The sequence below is a fragment of the Hippocampus comes genome, unplaced genomic scaffold (genome assembly GCF_001891065.2).
Source record: "Hippocampus comes isolate QL1 unplaced genomic scaffold, H_comes_QL1_v1.1 scaffold122, whole genome shotgun sequence".
Classification (NCBI taxonomy): domain Eukaryota; kingdom Metazoa; phylum Chordata; class Actinopteri; order Syngnathiformes; family Syngnathidae; genus Hippocampus; species Hippocampus comes.
This window is the reverse complement of record NW_017842059.1, coordinates 308039-329818: the sequence shown is the minus strand read 5'-3', so window position 1 is coordinate 329818 and position 21780 is coordinate 308039. Positions and strand designations below refer to the sequence as shown.

The window sequence follows — 21780 nt, the reverse complement described above, 5'->3', positions numbered from 1 at the left end:
AATGTACCGATTATTATTTTTAAGAATCGATCACTTGTTTCGAGACAAAAATGGTGCAAATCCTCGGAATGTCAGCCTCTCAATACTGGAAAATAAAATAGAAGGGGCACAAATGATGAACGGTGATCCAGCAGGGCTTCACCGGGTTTAATTTTGAAGACATTCTGAGCACACGTGAATGCAACACAACATTTCTCCTCCTGCATGATTCCGTCAGCAAAGAATGACATTTTAAAGTTTCATGCGAGCCGAAAGCTGAATAATGTATAACGCAGCATTATGAGCTCCACTGAGAAGGAGCTGTTGCAACGAGGACTGTGAAGATGGATGATGAAGGCATTTCAATGTGATTCCAAAATATTTTACATCACCCTAATAAACGTTTGTCTTCATTCCCCAACTACTCTAAATAGGAAAACCAAGCCCTGCCGGCCTGAGAACTATAAGAGGCACTGACCTACATTTACAGCCTAAATTGTAATATTTGTAGCATGAGATTGCATAACAGTCTCCATTTAGTCGCGTTTCTCTTGGCTGCGCTACTCCTAATACATGCACGTGGACGTTAATTAATTTTTTTCTCCGATCAGATTTCAGCCTCTGTGTTAAAACATGTCAATTTAATCCGCATGCCCATTCCCATGAACCTTGATAACCAGTAGTGTTTGTTGGCCTATGTATCTTGAACTATATTTGCAATGGGACTGCTTCTTTCACCGACCACATTTCAAATTCATCCTCACATTGATGATGTCAGCATTTTCTTGCCCCCGCGATTGCTTGGTCACAGCAAAACTTGGGCGAACAATGAGTTTGCGAGGAACCACATGCTTGCTTCACCAAGACATTATTATGGGCACCCTGATGTGTGGCGTTCAACTGAATGAACGAATGCTGTTCTTACAGATGTGTAAAGGAAGCCCTCCGCGTTCATGGCCACGTAGAGTCCCGCCTTGACGCCCTGCATGGCCACCACCCGCAGACCCACCGGGATCAGGTTGAAGAGAGCTGCATAAACACACAAACATGAGACCGATTTTTATGTGAACATGTGCATCCATACTTGCAAAACCACTCATCCTAGATAGGAATTTCCCAATATAAATCGGTTGTTTTTGGAGAGGATAAAGAATGTATGCCTGTATTGTTAAATTATGTGTTGTTGCACCGTTTGTGTTCGTATACATGGCTGGCCCTTCAAGGGTTATAATACCGCAACGCTGCAACGCTGTTTAATTTATTTTATTTTTTTTAGCCTGTCCATGTCATTTTGCATTGTTTGCTAATCAGACTTTGCAAAGGCAAAGCTATTTGTGTTTATCCTGGTCCAAAGTTTTTGATTGCCAACAAAATTAGAAATTCTACACAAAATGTACCCCGTAAAATTTTGCAGAAAAATTGAGAGCTGGTCTTGACACCCGTTGTTTATTTTGCTCCAACTGCATGTGCGAAATGTAAATTGTAGGTATGAAAACCTTTACCTTCCTTTTTCAATTTTCTAATGTGGGTTAGGCCCCTCTCAATTTTTAATTTCTTTCTTCCGAATTTGCACAATTTGGTTGTAAGCACAGTGAAATGTATTGCTCCAGGTGCAGCTTATTCAATAAAGCATGAAAAAAAAAGTTATGTGTGTGTTTCTTCTCAATCAATACAGAAAATCTCATTCTCTTAGCTTTATGTTTTATAGTGAACTTTAAGTGGGAGAGGCATTAAACTGCTTGAAGCCTCTTTTTTTGTAGACAAACTTGATAAATCGGGTCACTTGCACCGGTGTCTATCTGAAAACGCAATAAAATGTAAAGCTACGAACCAGTTTTCATTTCCATTTGTCAGCGATTCAAATTGAGAACATGCAATCCAATTAGACTCGTATCCGTGCGAATGTTTAAGCCTTGGTAAAGGTCTACATAAACCTCGACTGTTGCATAATTCTGCGTTGAGGCCTTTGGAGCCAATTGGGATCTAGGATGATGAACCTGCTTCACAAAGGAACATCAACATCTGTGCACAATTTTTGGACGGACGCTGCCGATACTAAATGCCGCCGACACGCTTAAAGATAAAAACAGTGCGGCATTATGGGTGAGGAGGAGGAGGAGGAAGAGGAGGAGGAAGAGGAGGAGGAAGAAGCCCGTGGCGTTAATCCTCTCCGGGAGAACTGGGAGACAAAAGTGCGTGTGAGATGAAAAAAAAAAAATCATCTCATCTCTCTTGCTCGCCGCTTCTTTTTGGGGAACTGCGGGATGTGTCGAACATGCATTTACACTGCATGTCGTACCATGCAATTGCCTTTGAATGGATTTTGGTCTTTTCATTGTATCTACTTTAAAGCTGTTTATCTGTTATGTAAATTGGAGATGAAACACATTGACGCTTTATGTTTGTCGGTGAAAGCAGGATGAAATGTGAAATACCGTTGGAAAAACGCTCCCATTTTTCAAAGACATTGTACAAACGAGAAATTTGTACCCCGTGTTGAGCCACTTATGGAGGCTCAAATTAAAAACAAACAACAAAATCTTTTCTTTTTCTCCTCATTGCTTTCTGAAGAGTCTCAAATTCGTTCACTGCCGTAGAATCCAACTGAGATCCAAAGCTTAACTGCCACCAACATTTAGATTCATATTGAAGTGTATTTTTTCAACAGGGCAGGTGCGGATGAGGATTTCGCCAGCTTGTCTGTGAAAGTCAGGTTTGCATACCACTGTAATGATAAACAGATCCCTGTAGACGGTGGCATTGCGTCACTTTGGCTTTGAGATTGACACAGTTTTCCAGGAGAAGAAAAAGATTAGTATCTCAGCTTGTCACGTCGATTTTGAGGGAGCAAAATGCCGACCAGTTGGACGTCAGATGCTATAAACAAGATTATGTATCGTGGTAGGCAATCGAAAGTGTGTGTTGTGAGGCTGAGAAAAGATAATGCAATTCATGCTATGAATGACAAACGGCATGTAAAAAAAGTCATTGACGTTCGATTTGAGCCATGTGGAGAATCAGCATCAATCATGGCGTATTTCTTTTAGTTTAATATACGTATCATGTTTTTTTTGTAAAAAGCAGTTGCAGCAGGTGGGTTTGACATGAGAGGTTAAAACATGGCAGGCCATTATTTTTTTTTATTTTGCATGTGTGCATTTTATTTTATTTCGTATTGCAGGTACAATCAGAGTACAGTCAAACCTCGGTTTTTGAATGTCTCTGTTCTCTACCAAATCGGATTTCGACCAGAAAATTCGAGATTTTTATGCCTCGGATTATGACCGAAAACCAGTTTTCGACCAAATTGAGCAAACCCGAATACGCCACACGAGAGGAGTCTCTCGGCTTCCTTACATGAGGAAGTGACGCTTCATTGTGGAGTGTTCATTGTGAGCAGCCATGTTTGTTGTGATTTATGCAAATCTGACAGTTTTTTTTTTGTTATTTCTGCATAGTGCCCCTAAATATTATTAGCCCCTAAACATGGGCTAATAAAGTAGTTTCGTAATTCAAACAACTCGCTTTTTGAACAGCCTTCTGGAACAGATTATGGGCGAAAACCGAGGTATGACTGTATTAACAATTTTGTGGTCAGTTTAAAGAAATGTGAGACTCACTGTTGTCGCTGTTCTCATCCTTGTTTCCACTGATGGTTCCATCAGGTTGCATCTGCAGGAAGAAGCCTTGCTCGCTGAAGAGACGCGTCACAATGCCCTTCAGCTGCGGCTCTGCAACCCAACACACACAAAAAGTATAAAAATATATCGTTTGGGTGAGCGCTACAAAGCCATCGGCACTCATCTGTCCACTCTAAACACTCAGCGCATTTATAATTCAAGCGTAGGACCATGTTGAGACATTAGCAAAGCGTGCTACATGCGCCACCATGTCGGTGGACATTTTACCTCTTCACTCTGACCGCTCCCACCCATGTTTTCTCTGCGCTTTTCTGTGCTCCTGACATTTCTGTGCTCAAGCACAAAACGGAGCAGGACTTTCCAAAGGTTTGCAAAAAAACAAAATTAAAATGGAGAAAAAGACAACTAACTGAGGAGTACAAATGATGCTCCACGTGACGGGTCGCAAAATTCAGGGATTTTTCAAGTTCATGGGAATTCACTGGCATTTGGGAATAAGCAAGGAATCTACCATTTAGAAGAGAATTTCGGCTAATGTAGAGCACACACACACACACACACACACACACACACACACACACACACACACACACACACACACAGTGTGGACATATAAGCCATTTATCGCATTACTAGTCTTTACAACAAGTTGGTGGGAATTTGTGTTGTTATGGATGGAGCCGAGCTAAATGCTAAGCTAATTAGCTGGGCCAAACAATAACACCAATAAACAACAACAATAACATCAGCCATCGTCTTTCACCTCAAATCACTGAAAAACGGGAATTAACAGCAAAATAATGAATGTAACCTCCTGGAAAAGCATGTTGCTATCCAAAACAGCAGCACCTAGCGAAGCAGGTGAACAGTGTCAGATGAACTGAAATGTGGAGTGCATCGTACGACAAATAATAAACACCTCACTTGTTCTCATCAGAAAAAAAAGCAAGCGGTACTGTAAATGCAAAAGACAACCTGCTAGAACTCTGCAGCTAACCAAAACAACAGCACCAAAACATTCTGTGTAGCCTCTCAGATGGAATCTTCGCACATGTTGTAAACACATGCAGCAGACTTTAATATGTGGTCGCTTGACAATGTTGTGAGGTTTCCATATTTGTGTTTCACCGTTCATCCCTCCATCAAAATGCTAAATTGGTATGATAGTGGTTCACATAGCTGACTTTCATGCAGATGGCCGGTCCTGTGGCCGGTTCAGTGGGATACAAGCTAGTTTTGATTAGGTCCTGTTGTTTTATACGCAATAGCTCTGATGATCTTGTTGGGATGGTGATGATGTTCAGCGTCACTTAACAGCTGTGAGTCACACGTACGGCACGCCGACAGCACTTCCCCTCAGAACATTATGTGCGTGATAAATGCAAGCACCTCAATTGCCGTACCTTATGGAAAGCATTTTGAGTATTAATAATAATACCGACGAAGTTGAGTAAGATCAGACAATGTCGCTCAACTAGTGAACCCTAATTTTTCTACTAGTGCCCCCGTTGGGACAAAGAACATACGAGTGCATGGACCTCAGGCAGGATATCAAGGATATGGAATAAAAGCTTTCCGTTGTACTTCAGTTTGTGTGGTCACGAAACACCATTGTGTGTCATGTCCCTTTAAGAAGCTGCTTGCAGGATCGCCGTGGAAACACAAGGCAGCTCATAAATGTGTCGCACGAATGCTGTCAATGTGCTGACTTGACGTTTCCCCAGAGAAAAGCATGATGATAAAACCAAGCTTCACAATTACAGCTGGGAAAAAGAATTCCTTTTCTTATCAGATCAAATCCAAACAGATGTTTGATATCAAAGAGTTTCATCATTAAAAATAGTCCAAGTCACTTGTTGGCAATTTGATCTTAATAAACACTGGGCACTTAATCCTGGTTGATGCATCCACTGGGATAGATTCCAGTTCACCTGTGACCCTAAGAGGACAAAGGATAGATGCTACAATAGGATTGAAACCGATCCTCTTACTCGATAATGACCAAAGTATCAGGTATTGTCTTGAGCTCTTTGTCCTGAACAAACGACAGAGCGTTTCAAAACTGATTACTCAAAAGGCATCGAGCACTCACTGCGACATCAATATTCCGTCCATTGATCACATCACATGTGAGCATGTGCAGACTGAAATGAGCGAAGAAAAAAAAAAGCACAATATTGAGCTTTGGGCTGAAATTTGCCTTACATCCTTTTCAGGTCAACTTAACACGATTCAATGTTTCACTTTGTGTTTCTCCAACGAGGGGCTGAACAGTAAATTCACAAGAGGTGTTTGTTGAGCAAGTCCTTGATGGTGTTGTGGTCCACTGGCCTGACTTTGGTCAGGGCAGCTTGGGTTCAGTTCCCATCAGAGTTTGCCATTTATTTTTTAGGGATTCCCACGGGATGTGAGTCAACTTTACCTTTAATCATGGAATTGGGAGGACACAGGATAAAAAGTTCACGGGAGCGGGATTAACCAGTCGGAAAACATACAACAACAAAAAACCTCGGACAGATGCGCAGCCATTTTAATGTAGCTGACCTCCGAAATGGGAGCAGGATAGGAGGGAGGGTTGTTTTTGAACCCACATGGGTCCAGCAGGCAAAAAGCCCAGACTGACAACACAGCACAGCTCTTAAGTCATCGGGGCACCGGTGTATTACTAACGTCCTTTTTTTGCGCAGCACTGGCTCTCATCCATTACAAATGGACCAATACATTCCCGAGTTCAATTTGTATTTCAACAGTCCCCGTCATCCTGCTGTTAACATTGGGACATTGTGAGACCAAAGCACAATTAACAATTGATGAACTGGGTAACAGGTTTCAAAACCAAAGTGGCCACTGAACTTAGAGTGTCATCAGCAGGTTGCAAACGGTCATAGACTGGAACATTGAGTTGCCCTTTGTATGAAATGTGCTACACATAGTCATAGGGCGGCCCGGTGGTCCAGTGGTCCAGTGGTGAGCGCGTCGACCTCACAGTGCAGAGGTACCGGGTTCAATTCCAGCTCCGGCCTTCCTGGTTCCCGGATCCCGGTTTTCTCCGGGTATTCCGGTTTCCTCCCACATTCCAAATTGAACACTCCAAATTGTCCCTAGGTGTAAGTGAGCGCGGATGGTTGTTCGTCTCTCTGTGCCCTGTGATTGGCTGGCAACCAGTTCAGGGTGTCCCCGCCTACTGCCCGAAGACAGCTGAGATAGGCTCCAGCACCCCCCGTGACCCTTGTGAGGATAAAGCGGATCAGAAAATGAATGAATGAATGAATGAATGAATATACCGTATTGGCCCGAATATAAGACAGTGTTTTTTGCATTGAAATAAGACTGAAAAAGTGGGGGTAGTCTTCGGGGTCCAGACATTGTACCCATTCACGACGCTAGATGGCGCCAGATATCATTGAAGCAAATGCTGAACTTGACTCCCCAGGCCAAAGCGAACCCCTGTCACGAAGAATAAAAATAAAAATAGCGGTAGCACAAAGAAGAAAAGTAAAAAATAGCGGTCAGAAAGAAAAGAGAAGAAAATAATAGAAGAGATAACAGAAAATTGAGAAACTTAGCGACAATCTGGAGAAAAGTGGGTCGAAGATTGGCCAGGTTAACCGGCAGCTGAGGAGACGTTATGATGTAATTTACATTTCAAAAACCAGAAGCCATTCATTTACGAATGTGATTGCACTTTAGTTTACATATTTAAATGTTCAGATATTAAGATTTGAATGAGGCAAAATAATATGCTTTTTCTCTCAAATATATTGTTAGAATCATTTGTTTCAGATGTACTGTAATTATTTTCTGTATAAAAATCAATTTGGTGTTCAAAAACTCTTTTTTCAAACTTGAGTCTTGAAAAAGAGAGGGTCGTCTTATAATCAGGGCCATCTTATATTCAGGGCAATACGGTATAGTCATATATAAATAATTAAAAAAAAAAAAAAACGGCGTTCAAGTTCAGCGCATTTTAGGGAAGCCAAATAGTTTTGGTGAGTCTTGACAAATATGATATCCGGCAACCCACCTGGTTTCCGTCGCACCGGTTTCTTCTTGCCGCCACTGCTGCAGAAGCGGACTTTGCTAAAGACACTGAAAATGTGCCTCAAACCTTTGGGTTCCTTGGTAGGACTGGAACGCCTCTTGTTGGTGGCGACTTTCTCACTGTTGGACTCGCGGGCCTGACGCTTCTGTCGGATCAGGGAGCTGGCGATAGCTGCCGCCATAGCCTCTGCCAAGCGCAGGGCGGTTTTCAGTCCAGGACACGCGTCATGTCCGAGTGCCTGAAATGTCCATTACTGTCACGTCACGACATCAAGCAGAGGGTGCTGGAGAAAGTTCTACGACACCAGAAGGATCCCTGATGACAAATTTGAATTGACTGTTCCAATCCAGACGACGATTCAGCTTGTTTGTCAAAAAAAAAAAAAAGGGGGGGACATCCAGATTCTTCTGCAGTGGTTTCAGCCAGAAATGTAAGAATCTGTTTTTTTTTTCTCGGTAAGAGAAAGATAAGACATGAAGCTGGGGAACCTGGAGAAGATTCTCTAACATTTGAAGGATCTTTTATGATGACAAACTTAACTTTTTGGACTTTTTAAAGACGATTCAGCTTATTTGTGCAAAACTTGTCATCCAAATTTAGGACAAGTGATTTCTTCGTGTAAAAGTTCTCCTGTCACGCCATTACTTCAAGGATCCTCGATTACTTTGTTGGCTTGTTTTAAAATCCAGAAGACAATTTGTTTTGTTTTTTTGACTCCTTGACTGAAACATGATAATGTTTTCTCTTGATGACGACGAGTCAAACGTGTCGGCTATATATTAATCAAATGTTGATGGGAAGTTTGAAAAGTTGCCTCCCTCTGTGAAGAAGCTGAAAATCGAGGTACTGTAGCTAATCTTGATTTAATGCTGTCTGATGGAAGTATAAAAGCAACCGTAAAAACTTCTCTTCATCCAAGTTCGGTGACGCCGCAGTCACAATGTATCCTTGGTAGCCATCTCTCGGAGGCGCAAGAAAAATGCGCCGCCAAAAAGGAAACCCTGCTTTAGCTTTCTCCATCAATATTCATAAAGACACCAGCAAGTGTGTCTACATGCCTGCCAGGAGGTTTTCTGCAGCTTCAACTTCAACCGGCACAATGCGGCAACACAAAAGAAGTTGACAGGGGGGAGGGACAGCGAAATCCAAAATCCGGCAGCTTCGACACGGTCCAGACGCTGAATCTGTCTCGGTCCGAGTCGTCGGCTGAGCGCTGACGATTGTGGCAGGATTCCGAGGGACGGAGAAGAAGAAGGGTGAGAGCGCGAGAGAGCGAGAGAGAGAGAGCGAGCGAGAGAGAGAGAGAGAGAGAGAGAGAGAGAGAGAGAGAGAGAGAGAGAGAGAGAGAGAGCAACAGAGAGGGGAAGCAATAGAGAGAGATGCGTGGAGGTGTGGAAGAAGCTCCTAAAAATAGTCAGCCTGATGTTTTATGTTGCTCCCACATCACAACGTTTCTCTCTATCGGCACAAACGTCGACTCTTAGTGGACACAGACCAAAAATAAATAAATAAATAAATAGTCCACTTTGTTGAGAATGTAAAGTAATTCATTCCATTCCGGTGCAGCTGAGCGATTCAGAAACTAGGAGGATCGAAAAGGTGCATGAAGCAGAAGCAACTTTGCTCTCCTCAAAGGCTGCTTCTGCACCAAAGACATACTTCTGAGATTTCACGTTTGGGGATCCCTTTGAAAAGACTTCCAAGTAAGACGTCAAGAGTCTTTGACGCCTTCTTTTCAGCAAGAAGACAAGGAATGCAGCATCCAAGGTCCTCTGATTGCTCACACCAGACATTGAGCTGCCTCCTCATATTAAAACGCAACTCGTGAAAATCTGCACAGAAATGAGGCTACCGACATCACGCCCAATCACTACTTTGGTTCAAATGAAGCTCCTCAACTCTTTTCAACAGTTTCTTCATGACAAGATGGCAGAAAAGTATCAATTTCATCCAAATGAAGCTCCTCAACTCACTTCAAAAGAGTGCCTGTCCAACAATATGCGACACGATGGTGACTTTGTCCATAGGAAGCTTCTCCAGTTTACATAGTTCCCTGGTAACAAGATACCCCATGGTTACAGCAAAGCACTACTTTTGTCTGAATAAAGCATGACCTCAATGCATATCAGCATAGTTCCTTGTCGCCAAGGTGCCAGAAAATGTCATTAAGGCACAAACTTGGTCAAAATGAAGCCGCTCAAATGACTTTAACGTAGTCCCTTGGCACAAGATGCCACAAGGGCACTACTTTTGTCTAAATGAAGCTCCTCAACTCACTTTAATATCGCTCCTTGGCACAAAGAAGCTATGGGATGGCGGCAAACCAATATTTTTATTCAGTGAGTAAAGGACATTAGGTAATAGATAAATATATATATCTATATAACTATATATATTAAAAGATTTTTAATCCAAACAACATTCATCTTTGTTCTGTAAACACTGTAAACAACTTTTTTTCTCCCAAATAGGCAACTTCTGAGTTCCCTTATTTTTTGTTTTCAAAGGTACACAAGCTATTTTTAATATGTGTTAGCCTTATGAATTGAGCCCTTGGAAAACTTCTCCTGTCCTGAACCCACAACGTTTGAGGACCCCTGTGTTTGGATGCAGGCGCTCCAATCCACAATCTTGTGGTGACCAGCAGTACACAAGCCAACACAGCTTTTAAGCTCCAAACACTCGCTCACTCGTTCACTGAATATTTTAGCAAGCAGCACAAACACTTTGATGCTATTAAAAACTAATCCACCACAGCCAATCAGTTTGCCCGAGGTGGCCACACGCACACCGCAGCATCCACAATACGCAGATAAATTGGAACTTCATCATCTGGAAGGAGGAAGGTGGGGGGGAAAAAACAGGTCAGCGCCTTCAATTATCATCGTGTATTTGCGTACCTGCGCACTGGGACCGGCCGCTTGGATATTTTACACCTCGATGTGGCCAGCACTTGCTTTTAACACCAGTCAGCATGACTAATCGAGAGCATAATTACAGACTCATTAACTTTGACAGTGTGAACCTCACAAGCTTTGTTTTTCAAATCAGTCTTTTTTCCAGCATTTGTTCCATAACTAAATTTACTTGCACAGCGGACCCTTAAATCTTTACAGTTCAGCATTTGCAGATACGCCACTTTGCAGAATTTTTTTTTTTTTTTTTTTTTTTTTGAGGGAGGGCACCTAATTCCCTGTTATTTGCGTAAAAATCCTCTGCTTGAACACCGTATATCTTTCCTGATCCTGATCCTTGTTCGCGTTCTTTTTTTGGGAGAAAATTTGGAGGAAAAAAAAAAACTTTCCACGATTCGTTGTCAGGCCTGGTCTCTCTCTATCCCCCACAAACAGTGGCGGTCCATTGTATCTCAAATCAATTTTCCCCATTGAAATCAATTGAAATGCCATTAATCCGGACCAGCCACCCCAAAAATTTTGGGTTCCATGCTTTTAAAAAAGAAAAATAGCACTAAAGTGCAAAATATAAAAAAATTAAAAAATACCAAATATTCTTTTCTCATGATTAAATTTGCATGATTTAAATCTTACTCATTAAGTATTTTAGTTTGTATTATTTACAAATAAATAATTTAACAATTATTTAACAAGGTTTAAACATTAAATGAAAATAGAAGTAATATCTAAACAAATCAATACATTAAACATACAGGTATATCAATTTATTTTCCTTTGTTTTAGTATAATGTAGAATAAATTAATTAAACAATTACAGTATTCATCTCGATTAAATGAATTTAAAAAATGAGTCAATAATACTCATTTGTGATTGTACTATTTAGCATAGTTTCATTCTCTTAGGCAATTATTTAATGAAATAAACCAAAATATATTAAATATACTACATGTATGTCCAGTATATTCTTTTCATTTGTATTAGTTAAAAATCTAATGCGGCCCGTCTCTGTTCTATGGGGTATTTTTTAGCTTTGGTGGAGGTCAGTGTCTACTTAGTGACACTGTAGTACATGTATGATGATCATTACGTTTTTGTTTTTAAAAACATTTTTGATGCCGACCTGAGACTTTGGCCGAGTGCCGTTTGCGAATTACTTACTGCTGAGATCAACCTGACCTGCTGTATCATCACACACGCACGCTGTTTGAGTGTGTGTGTGTGTGTGTGTGTGTGTGTGTGTGTGTGTGTGTGTGTGTGAGATGCAGGTATGTTTCCTGATCAATACACAAAGTGCACACATCAGAGGGCAGAATAAAGTCATCAAGTAAAGACGAAACCTCCATGCAGCTAACACACACGCCAATAATCAATGATGAATGATAAAGTCAGCTTAGTACTGGGTTATTTTTAACAGTATGAGGAATATGAAAACAAAGTCAGTGGGCGCGCGTTGTCGGCATTGTTGATTTTGAAAGACTTTTGATTTTTAGATATAGGAGTATGGAGAGAAGTTGTTTTTGTTTTGAGAGGGAGGAATATTAGATGACTAGTTTTATGTATCCGTCCTTGCGTTTTCTATAGGTTTACCCTGGACAGGTCGCCTGTCACTATCACGCATTTAGACAAAATGGAGGCTGGGTGGCCAATGTCAGGACAAACAAGCATTTCCACTCAAACTCACATTGATGCCTTCAATGAGGTTAACTTGCTAGATGTGAAGAAAAACTCACTCGACCTGATTTGAACCCTGAACCTTTTGATTGCGAGGCAGACGTCCTAAATCGGGTTGCCCACATTGAGTTCACCCGACTCTCGTAAAGAAATGACAGGCACTGCAGTGCAGAGTGGAGATACGTTGCCATCTGCTGGACGCAAACATAACTGCAAGTGTACTGCTCACATTGCACCTTCTATTGAAAGCCGTTTGACCATTTACTCTACTACTTAGTAAAGCACATTGGTCTACTAGTGCGTTAAATGGTCTTACTAGTGCGGACATAGCGTGTACTAGTGGGACAATCACATGTTAATAGTGAGGCAAAACCTTACACTAGTTGACAACCGCATGCTACTAGTACTACAAGTGACTAAAATTCTACTAGTTAATACAGTATCTGTCACTTCACTAGTTGTACTGGTATTGCGCACAGTTTTGTTTCATTAGTTGCAAAATTCAGCTGTCTTATTAGCATGCCAAAGTCGATTTACTCGTGTCCTGAATTGTCTTATTAGTAATGTTTCTTTCCACTACCGCATGACATTTCTGCACACTAGTAGGAGAACTTTGGTACCATCTGATACTTTGCTTGTAGTACTCCGAGTAGTGGCATGCAAGTAGTGCCCAGACTTGACTCATTCGTAACATGTAATTGTCAGACTGGTATCTCTAGTATTACTAGTTGTCTTACGATAAGTGAACTTAACTCCTGAACTTCATCTATTCCCGTTGGGGCTTGGAGTGGGACTAGTGCAGCAGTAGCTTAGTAGTAAGGTTAAATCGCATACTAGTAGGTTGAAAAAAACCATTAAAAGTAGTATTAGGAAAACATTACTATAGTAAACCAACGTTGTTGTACAAGTTCACTGAATTGTACTAGTATGCAAAGATGATAAGGACGCTAACAATGAGTGATACATGTTGACTAATTTGGCCTCATACTCATGTTACTCGTGAAGCACAGTAGTTTACTTGTAAATTTTTATTTCATACTAAGAAGCCAAAAGAGGCACTCATAGCTTTTTGAACTGACTAACCTTCTATTGTGTTCACCTCGTAACGACTGCAATTCTTAAATCAGTTAAGTGAGTTAGTTAACACGTGCCCTCACACGCACAAAGTGCACTGCAGCGTGACAAAAGTGCATCCTGAGTGTGTGTGCGCGTTTTGAATATTTCATGAGAAATTCTTAACTGAGGACTCTCCGCTCCTGCAACATTCATGAATGTGAAAACAAAAGCAAGATGAAAACGCACCGAGTGATCTCGGTGTTCTCACATTTCACCGCATCTCTTTGTCATAATCACCGAAACAAGAATCCGCACTTGGTACAGTAATGTATTTGCCAGCATAAAGATGCAACATTATTTACGCCGCTGGAGGGAGACAGAGAGCCAAAAGAAAAGCTACAAACACAAGTACTGTACTGTACTTCCCCACACTGGTTCAGGTGCAAGTTGACCTCCTTTCAAAATGACTTTTCCCAGAAGAAATCATTCGCATACAGTGACTACAACATGCAAATTTGTGAATGGGGCTGGACAGCAGAAATTGAATGGAGCATGAAACATTGGCAAGGACTCGTCCAGTTTGTGTGGCAGCTTGCTGATGACACTCCTTGACACTAAACTCAGTGACCACTTCTTGTTTGAAGTCTCTTACAGTTGATCAATTGTTTGCTGTCGTTTTAAGGTACCTGTACATCAGAAGACTTTCAGATTAGGAAAACTACAATCTGACACTTGCCCAATTTAAAGATGAGTGATCGTGTTTTTTATCCATTGCCTTGTCCACAACTTAGATTTTGCAAAGACAATGAATTTTGCAGTGTCACGTTTTACCAAACTTTAACTAGATCCCACCCCCGCCTCCGCTCCACGATGCAATTTTTTTCAATCATGCTCATCACTTTTTGTCCATGGCGCTCTCGTGATTGTTTGCAAAGTTTCCTGTCTCAGGTTTCCTAAGTGCTCATCTATTGGCTGAGTCACGCCACCGCAAAGACTGAAAGACTTGTGATAATATCAAACACATTTGACATTGTCATCTGATCTAAAACAGCTGAGGTTACCACATTACACTAAAAGATCGAGATGGCTGGAGCACGTTGTGACTCCAGTCAAATTTTAAAACTTCCTTCTGACTTTCAGCCCAGCAATTTAGTCTCGTGGTGTTGAATAATTGAAATAAAATTTGAAATTTGTTGTGAATTTTTACATTCAGTTCCTTGTTAGAGAACAGCAAGCTGTGCAAAAAAAAAAAAAATCTTGAAGCATTGAACCTCGGTGTCATCAAGTATGCTGACTTAACGGCTCACCTGGCTCGCAGCTCTCTTTGACAACGTTGCCTTCATCCCGGTGCACCTCCTCGCTTGTCTTTTCGCAGAGACCGCAGTACGGACTCATTCGGCCCCTCGACCGATCGTTCAACGGGCCAAATTGGGAAGTTGATGAACGGAGTCGAGCGTGTGGAGCTGAGTGCCGCGTCCTCAGCTCGTATGTTGGCCTTATAAAAACACTTCTCAGCTGTTTTCACTGCAACACTTTTAGCCGCCAACAGTGTCAACACACTGAGGAATCATGGGTAAATAAAAGGGCAAATGGCAAACGACCACACCTCTGACGCTTGACCAGAACTTGATATGACGACTTCAAGATTGTGTTACCTTGTGGCTATGTTGGTGTTCAACTAACATGGAGCTAATCTGCTATCGCTAGATAAAAATCTACTGACGTACACATAGGAAGTCAAATTTGTCTCTGGGGCCTGTGATTGTGCGACGCGTGCTGGGGTTGGAGAATGTGATGTGACAGTAAAGAGAGCAGCTATTTTGGGACTGGAAGGTGAAGCCATGACTATTTATATCGGGAGCATTCAGCAAGCCCTGTCAGAGGGCGCTGTCGTCCCTGCAGCTCCATTCACGCTACGTCTCCAAACTGCACCCTCATGTCAGGAAGCGCCGCAGCTTAAAACTCAGGCCATCCACAATTTTAATAACCTGCAAGCTTGTTCAATTTATAGTCTGTAATTTTCAAGATGTTCTTCGCTTCTATGTCAAATATCCATTGATTTTTTTTTAACCCTTCATTTCAGTTTTTTAGCGCAACGCGCGGGTTGGAAAACAGCCTCAAAAATGAAATTCGTATCTATTCTCAGAACATTCTAGCTAATGTTGTATTTTGATTAAACAAAGGTAATTAGTTTGCTTTCATGAAGGAGTAAAAAAAAAAAATCTGATATTTACTGTTGAATGGCTGAAATTGTGGTCACTAAACGATGAATCAGTTATCAAAATATGTACTGATTAGTTTGATTAATTGTTGGATTCTATTCTAGAATTAAACTCACTTTAGCCTAATGGTATGATCCAATCCAGTCAAAAATAAGGATTTCTAAAAATGTCATTTTCAAGGGTTCATTCACCCAAAATGTCAATTTTCGGACATGTTACGCGCCAAAACTTTGAAAGAATTTCCTGTTTTTGAATAAAAGGAATCTTTTTTTTTCCAAACAAATCATCATTTAATCCCCTCAATTAGTTGACAGATTAATCGATAATTCAAATAATTATTAGTTGCTGCCCTACATATACAAAGTATCTTTTGGAAATCATGTGATATTGACGCCGCAAAAAAAAAAAAGTGCTTCCTCATTCAGGAAGTGATGCGTTGCAGCAGTGGTGGTCGTGCGTGGTGCTGAAGCCGCCAGCGCTGAGGGGAGCGTTAATGCAGCTCACAGCGCCCGGCCCGGTGTCCGCTGAAGTTCCCGATAGGACTGTAAAAGCATTTGCACAAGTCTTCGCGGTCATGTCGTCCTTGCACCTCAGTGCAGATGATCCATGCCAGCGCAGCAACATATTTTAAACTTAATGGGACTATTTAATCGATGGAGGACACTCAACGGCCCTAAGAGTCTCTTCTGGCTTCTCGCACATAACCTGAGCCCTCCCACTCAGATGCGGCTGCAACGTGCTGCATGGAAAATGATGTTCATGATCAATCACAGGGAAGGGGAAGCAGCAATTTGTTATTGTGATTGTGCATTTTGTCAAAAGGAGTTGAAATGATCAAAGATAATGGTGGCAGTTGATATCAAAAAGAAGGTAGGAGAAATTGTTGGAAATTCATTCGTGGAAGATGGTGTCTGCAAACAGGACGCAGTAGAAGTTAATTGAATTTGATTGAACCCGATGAAATGTAATGGACTCTAATTGAAGTTAGTGAAAGTGAAGGGGAGCGAAGTGGACATTAATTCACAGCAATGGCATGTATAAGGGGAAGCAGTGTACATTTCATTCAATTAAGAGGAAGAGAACGGGAGCGACTGTGTGTTTAATTTAATGGAAAGTAGCGGAAGTTGAGTAAGTTTAAAGTTGAAAGAAAGTTAAACTTGTATTTTCATTAAAGAGAGTGGAAGCAAACTGAACGTCGTGAAAGTCAATGGATGATAGCGATGTTGACTGAATGAAATGGAAGGTACTGGAACATGACTGAAGTAAGGGGAAGTTGACGGAATGTAATGGAAGTCGATGAAATGAACTCGGTGCAGAGAGCAGGTAATGTAGCCAGTGGAAAATACTTGAAGTTAGTTCAACTGGGAAGTCGAAGTAAAGGGAAGATAATTGAAGATAATGGAAGCTTATTGACAGTCACGGAAGTGAATGGATGGTCCTGGATTGAAGGAACTGGTCGACCTTAGAAACTGGAAGTTGACCGCAGGCAAAAAAAGATACCGGAAGATGGAAGTTAGTGGAAGCTGATTGAGTCGAGTGAAAGTTAAATGAACATGGTGGATGGGAGTTGATTGAAATAAGTGGACTTTAGAAGTACCGGAGGATTCGAGCTAGCGGGAGTAAATGGAAGGTGCAAGTGAAATGAATGGAAATTCACATTGATTGAAAGCAACACAAGTTGATTGAGCGGACAAGGTGTTGACTGACATGAGTGGGAAAGATTGAAAGGTATTGGAAATTGACCGACGTTAAGGAGAAGTAGCCGACCTGAACTGAAACTGACAGAATGGCTGACTGACAGCTTGGATAAAGACAAGGAAAACAAGGCTAGCAGTGACCATTTTAGCTGCACTTAATGCTATCTTCATTATTAGCATAATCGAAATTCATAAAATGTATACAACTCAATTCGCAAATGCAACATCCATATAATCATTCGCAAAGACTGAACCAGAACTCAAGACTGAAAGACTGAAAAATACCAAAGACAGACGCTGTTCAAGACGAGACGCGCCACTGGAGACTCTGAGACTACACTGAATCCCACAAAAATATCAGAGTGACATCTTCATCGTGACTGACTGCGAAAAATCCGTTAAAAGCTCATTAGCGGAATTACTTCAACAGTCTGTCAGAGTGCGCTTGGCACTGGCATCTGCAAAGCGTTTACAAGTTTACCAAGTGACACACACACACACACACACACACACACACACACACACACACACACACACACACACACACACAGTGGAAGTGATGCAGCATAATTAGGAGCTAGAAGTAGAGGCGGAGAAGGTCCTCAACAAAGCTCCAGTAATAACGGTTGTTTTTAGAGAGCAGAAAAAGTATTGCTGAATGCTGTTTGTATGAGTTGCTGCTCTGTGTGAGTGAAAGTAGCAGTTGTTTGAGGGCTCATATCCACTGTAGCATCTGACTTATGACTTACTGACTTACGCCTATGCCACGTTTGTTCAGTAGAATTTTGTCAACATGTCGTAGCGAATGCTTAAAAACAGACTGCAAGTCAAAGTGTTTGGCAATTTAACTCATTCAGTCCCACCCAATTCTAGACCAAGTCTGAAAAGACGTTTAAAAACGTCTTTGGGAGTGAATGAGTTTTAATAACTCGAACTGAGGTCGGTAAATAAAGTCTTTTACAGTAATTCATGGTTCATTTGCCTTTATTGTAAACTTCACCTATAAGACCAAAACATATCTATATACAGTATATACAAACTTGATATTGTTTATCGTAATACAGATTCATTTATTGCTTGAGTTTGTCGAACAAATCATGGGAGAGGACTGTGAAACAAAAAATTGCATTTTAAATCACAAAATTACCGTGGGGGATTTTTTTTTTTTCCCAAAATCATTCAACCCAAGAATTTCTTTTTCATGAATATCTTCTATATTGTGCTTTTTTTTCCGGGTATGTCATTTATCCCCGCGTTACACTGGGGTTCACTGTATATCGTGTTTGGGTGTGTCTCAACAGAGCGACAACAAGGAGAACACACTCGTCCTTTGGGTTGAAGTCTCTCAGGTTACTGGCAGTGGTCCACAACATTCCATAATGGTGTCGATCCCATCCCACAATCAATAGAAATAAACACACACGCAGACACCCACACACACACACAACACACTGATGTCTGCTATAAACAAACCCACACTCACACAGAGGATGACGGTTCACTTTACGTCCATACTCGAAACAACTCAGCTGCAACTTGCCTTACATCACATGGCCCTTTATTTATGGTCTTTCCCTGCTAAAAAAGGACAGCCAATATGTTCTTATGGCGGACGGACGGCCATCTTGGGTTCGGGACCCGCCGCGGGATACAAAGTGAGCGAAGGCTGTGCTCATGTCAGCGAAACACTTCGCATCAAAAGTGGGAATGACTCAGCAGTCTGCTCTTTGACGATACCATTCCGGCTACTAAGTGGCTTCTAATTCCACCTCATGTCGGGCGAAGTGGAATTCCAGTAAAGGAAAATTTGATCTGTCGCAGCAATCCACAGACAGTCCAAGAAGAGTCTTACTTGTGAGGACAAAGAGCACACTAGTACGTGTACCTTAAACTGGATTTCAAGAAAAACGAATAAATGCTCAAGAGGTTTGCAAATGATTGACAGTAAATAACAACTACTGTTCTCTTTTTGGGGATTTTTATGCGGGCATGCATGTCTTACCATTGTTTATTGTTCCAATAAATAATGAATCATTTTCTCGTTCCATTTTTTTTAATCCTCAATCATTTCTGTTTTTCTCCAGTCTTGATGTCTGTCTCTCTACCTACCTGTCTGTCTCTGCCTAGCTGGTTTACACCAGTATTTTCATAACAATCCTCACTAATGTCTTTGTGCCTGTCTCTCTCTTTCAGGTCAATCTGTCTGTCTCTTGTTCTTCTTACCTGTCTGTGTGTCTCTGCTGTAATCCTCATTAATGTCTGCAACTTGTCTCACACTACTCCTAGCTGTCTCACTGCCGTCATGAACACAATCTGTCCCTCATGTCTGTCTCTCCGTTTCCTACGTGCCTTTCTTACTTCTTGTCTCTCTGTTTTTAATCCTCATGAGCTGTCATCTGGTCCATTTGTCTTTCCAGCCTGTCTATCTCTCTTCCCCTTGGCCCACTTGTGTTTGTCCCTCACTACTCTCACCTGTCTTTCTGCTTCCATTAGAATCCCTATTAATGTTTCCCATTCTTCTATTGTCCACCTTTCTGTTATGTATGTCTTGATACATACAAGGTTTTACTTTCTACAGGTTATTGACGCATTGTACTTTCAACTAACAAGAGTTTTTATGTCCTGGATGTATATTTCGTTATTCTGGCTGCAGTAATAGAGCGGTTCAAATGACCAATTTCCTTGTGCGTTTTAACAAACTTGGCTAATAAATATGATGAGGATTCTGATTCGGATAGGAAACCTGGATATGCTCGTAGGTTATGTATTTTCTTGCAAGAAGAAATAACATCCAAAGACCAAAAGCAGTGTACACAGAGGTTGGTCAAAGAAGACTTCTCTAAGCTTGTCTTTCATACAGTACATTTGAAAGTGTCGCGCAACAATCTTCACTAAACATGGACAATGCTATGATTCTAATCAAACAGCAACTTTGTCCCAATCACAAACATACACAACCAGTAATTAGTTTTAAGCAAGTCAGCAAGTTTGCGACATAAAGTTCAGTTGCTAAGAATTTACTGAAACTACCTAATCTAGTATTGTACATATTTTCTATCAATTTATAACTCCGTCTCGTGTCTATGTACCTCCTGTCTGACTCTCTGCCAAGTGTTACCAGTCTGTCCACCTTCCTCTCCGTTAAACTCAGTCTTCTCACTCGCTTTCTTTTCTTGTCTCCATTTTTGATCTTCAAGACGGTCTCTCTGTCCTCTTCTCCACCACTTTCATCTTTCCAGCCTGTCATTCTCTCTGAACTGCCTGCCGGTCTGTCTCTCGTCCCGCTTGGTCCATTTGTCCTTTGCTACTCTCACCTGTCTTTCGGTCTTCATTAGAATCTCCAGGAATGTCTCTTTCCCTGTTGTGCACTCTACCTCCTTACCTGTCTGGCAAACTTCCTGGAAGTCACCGTTTTTGTTTGACAATGACATCCCCTCTGGAGGCTTCTCCTCCCCTCTGTCTCTCACTATCCCTATCTGTCTCACTGTCTTTATTTACAACCCTGTCTCGCTAAAATCTCTATCTTGCTGGCTCCTGCTTCCCTCTCCCTTCTCAGGATGTTTTTCTCATGAATGTCTCTCGGTCCTCTTGTCCATCTGTCCATTTGTCTTTCTGCCCATCTCTGATTCTGTCGTGGCTACCTGTCTATCTCCCAGTGGCCCACCTGTTTTACTGTGTTTTGCTGCATCATGATTTTTTTGGGGGGTAAATGTTTTTATTTATTTACTTATGTTAACAGCCGAACCCATAGCAAACCTCCGCACACACGCACATGCAGACTGCTTGCACCCCATCCCATAATAACCACACCTAGGATCTAGGGATGAACAGCTGCATTGAGGATACCGCAGTGTAATCCACTTCTACCCAACATGCATCACTCTCTCCACCCTCCCACCGCGGTCGTCCCCACCCTCTATTCCCCAACTTCCCTGCCCGCTATCCCGCGCCACAAACTTGCATCGTCGTCCATATCTCCCTCTTACCTGCTGGTGCTTTCTCTTTGCCTTCCATCTCACGCTAGGCTAGGCTTGGTTCGGCTAAGCTTCGGCTGGCGGCTCAGTCCGGCGAAGTGTTGGCCGAAATCCACTCGTCGTCGCCTCCTCCTTCTTCTTCTTCTTCGTTTCACCTCCTTCTTCGCACAGCTGAGCGAGTAGACACGCGTAGCCGGTGGGTCGCTGTACCCGGCCGACAATGTCCACCCTGGAGGGGAGAAAAAGGGCCAAAATGGAGGTGAAAGAGCGGCAAAAACAGCCGAGATGCGGCGGAGGAGACGGCTTGTTTTCCCGCCGAGGCTCGCGCGTTCACCTGTGCCGCTCTCTCTCCGTCTTCCAATGTCTCTCACCCCCTTCTCTCTTCCCACTCTATTCCAATCTCTCTCTCTCTCTCTCTTTTTTCCAATGTCGCTCTACCCTCTCCCTCCTCCCTCTCTTTTCCAATGTCTCTCTCACCTCCTCTCTCTCATCCAATCAAACTCTCCCGATTGACATTCTGCTTTTCAATCTCCCAACATCTCTCTCCCCTTTTCCAGTCCCTTTACCCTCTCCGCCCTCTTT

The 21780-nt window shown here is 41.9% G+C and overlaps 1 protein-coding gene and 1 long non-coding RNA gene across 5 annotated transcripts in view; one reads left to right on the top strand and one right to left on the bottom strand.

Moving 5' to 3' along the window:
• The window catches only part of LOC109510739 (uncharacterized), a 12561-nt gene extending 6714 nt beyond the window's left edge, over positions 1-5847 (top strand). Inside the window, exons 2-3 of the long non-coding RNA XR_002167178.1 lie at positions 3413-3422; positions 5837-5847. This is a non-coding gene — a long non-coding RNA (uncharacterized LOC109510739). The remainder of the gene's footprint in view (positions 1-3412; positions 3423-5836) is intronic.
• LOC109510737 (fibroblast growth factor 12-like) overlaps positions 1-21780 on the bottom strand; it is a 26116-nt gene extending 4336 nt beyond the window's left edge. The window contains exons 1-4 of one of the 4 annotated variants that reach the window (XM_019861278.1): positions 21533-21780; positions 21211-21427; positions 3600-3710; positions 905-1008 (exon numbers count right to left, since the gene is read on the bottom strand). In XM_019861278.1, coding sequence (XP_019716837.1) covers positions 905-1008; positions 3600-3710; positions 21211-21238 — 243 coding nt within the window. In that variant the 5' untranslated portion in view covers positions 21239-21427; positions 21533-21780. Of the gene's footprint in view, positions 1-904; positions 1009-3599; positions 3711-7644; positions 8896-14612; positions 14828-21210 lie in introns of those variants that run through there. The other 3 variants (XM_019861277.1, XM_019861276.1, XM_019861275.1) reach the window with 3 other exon arrangements.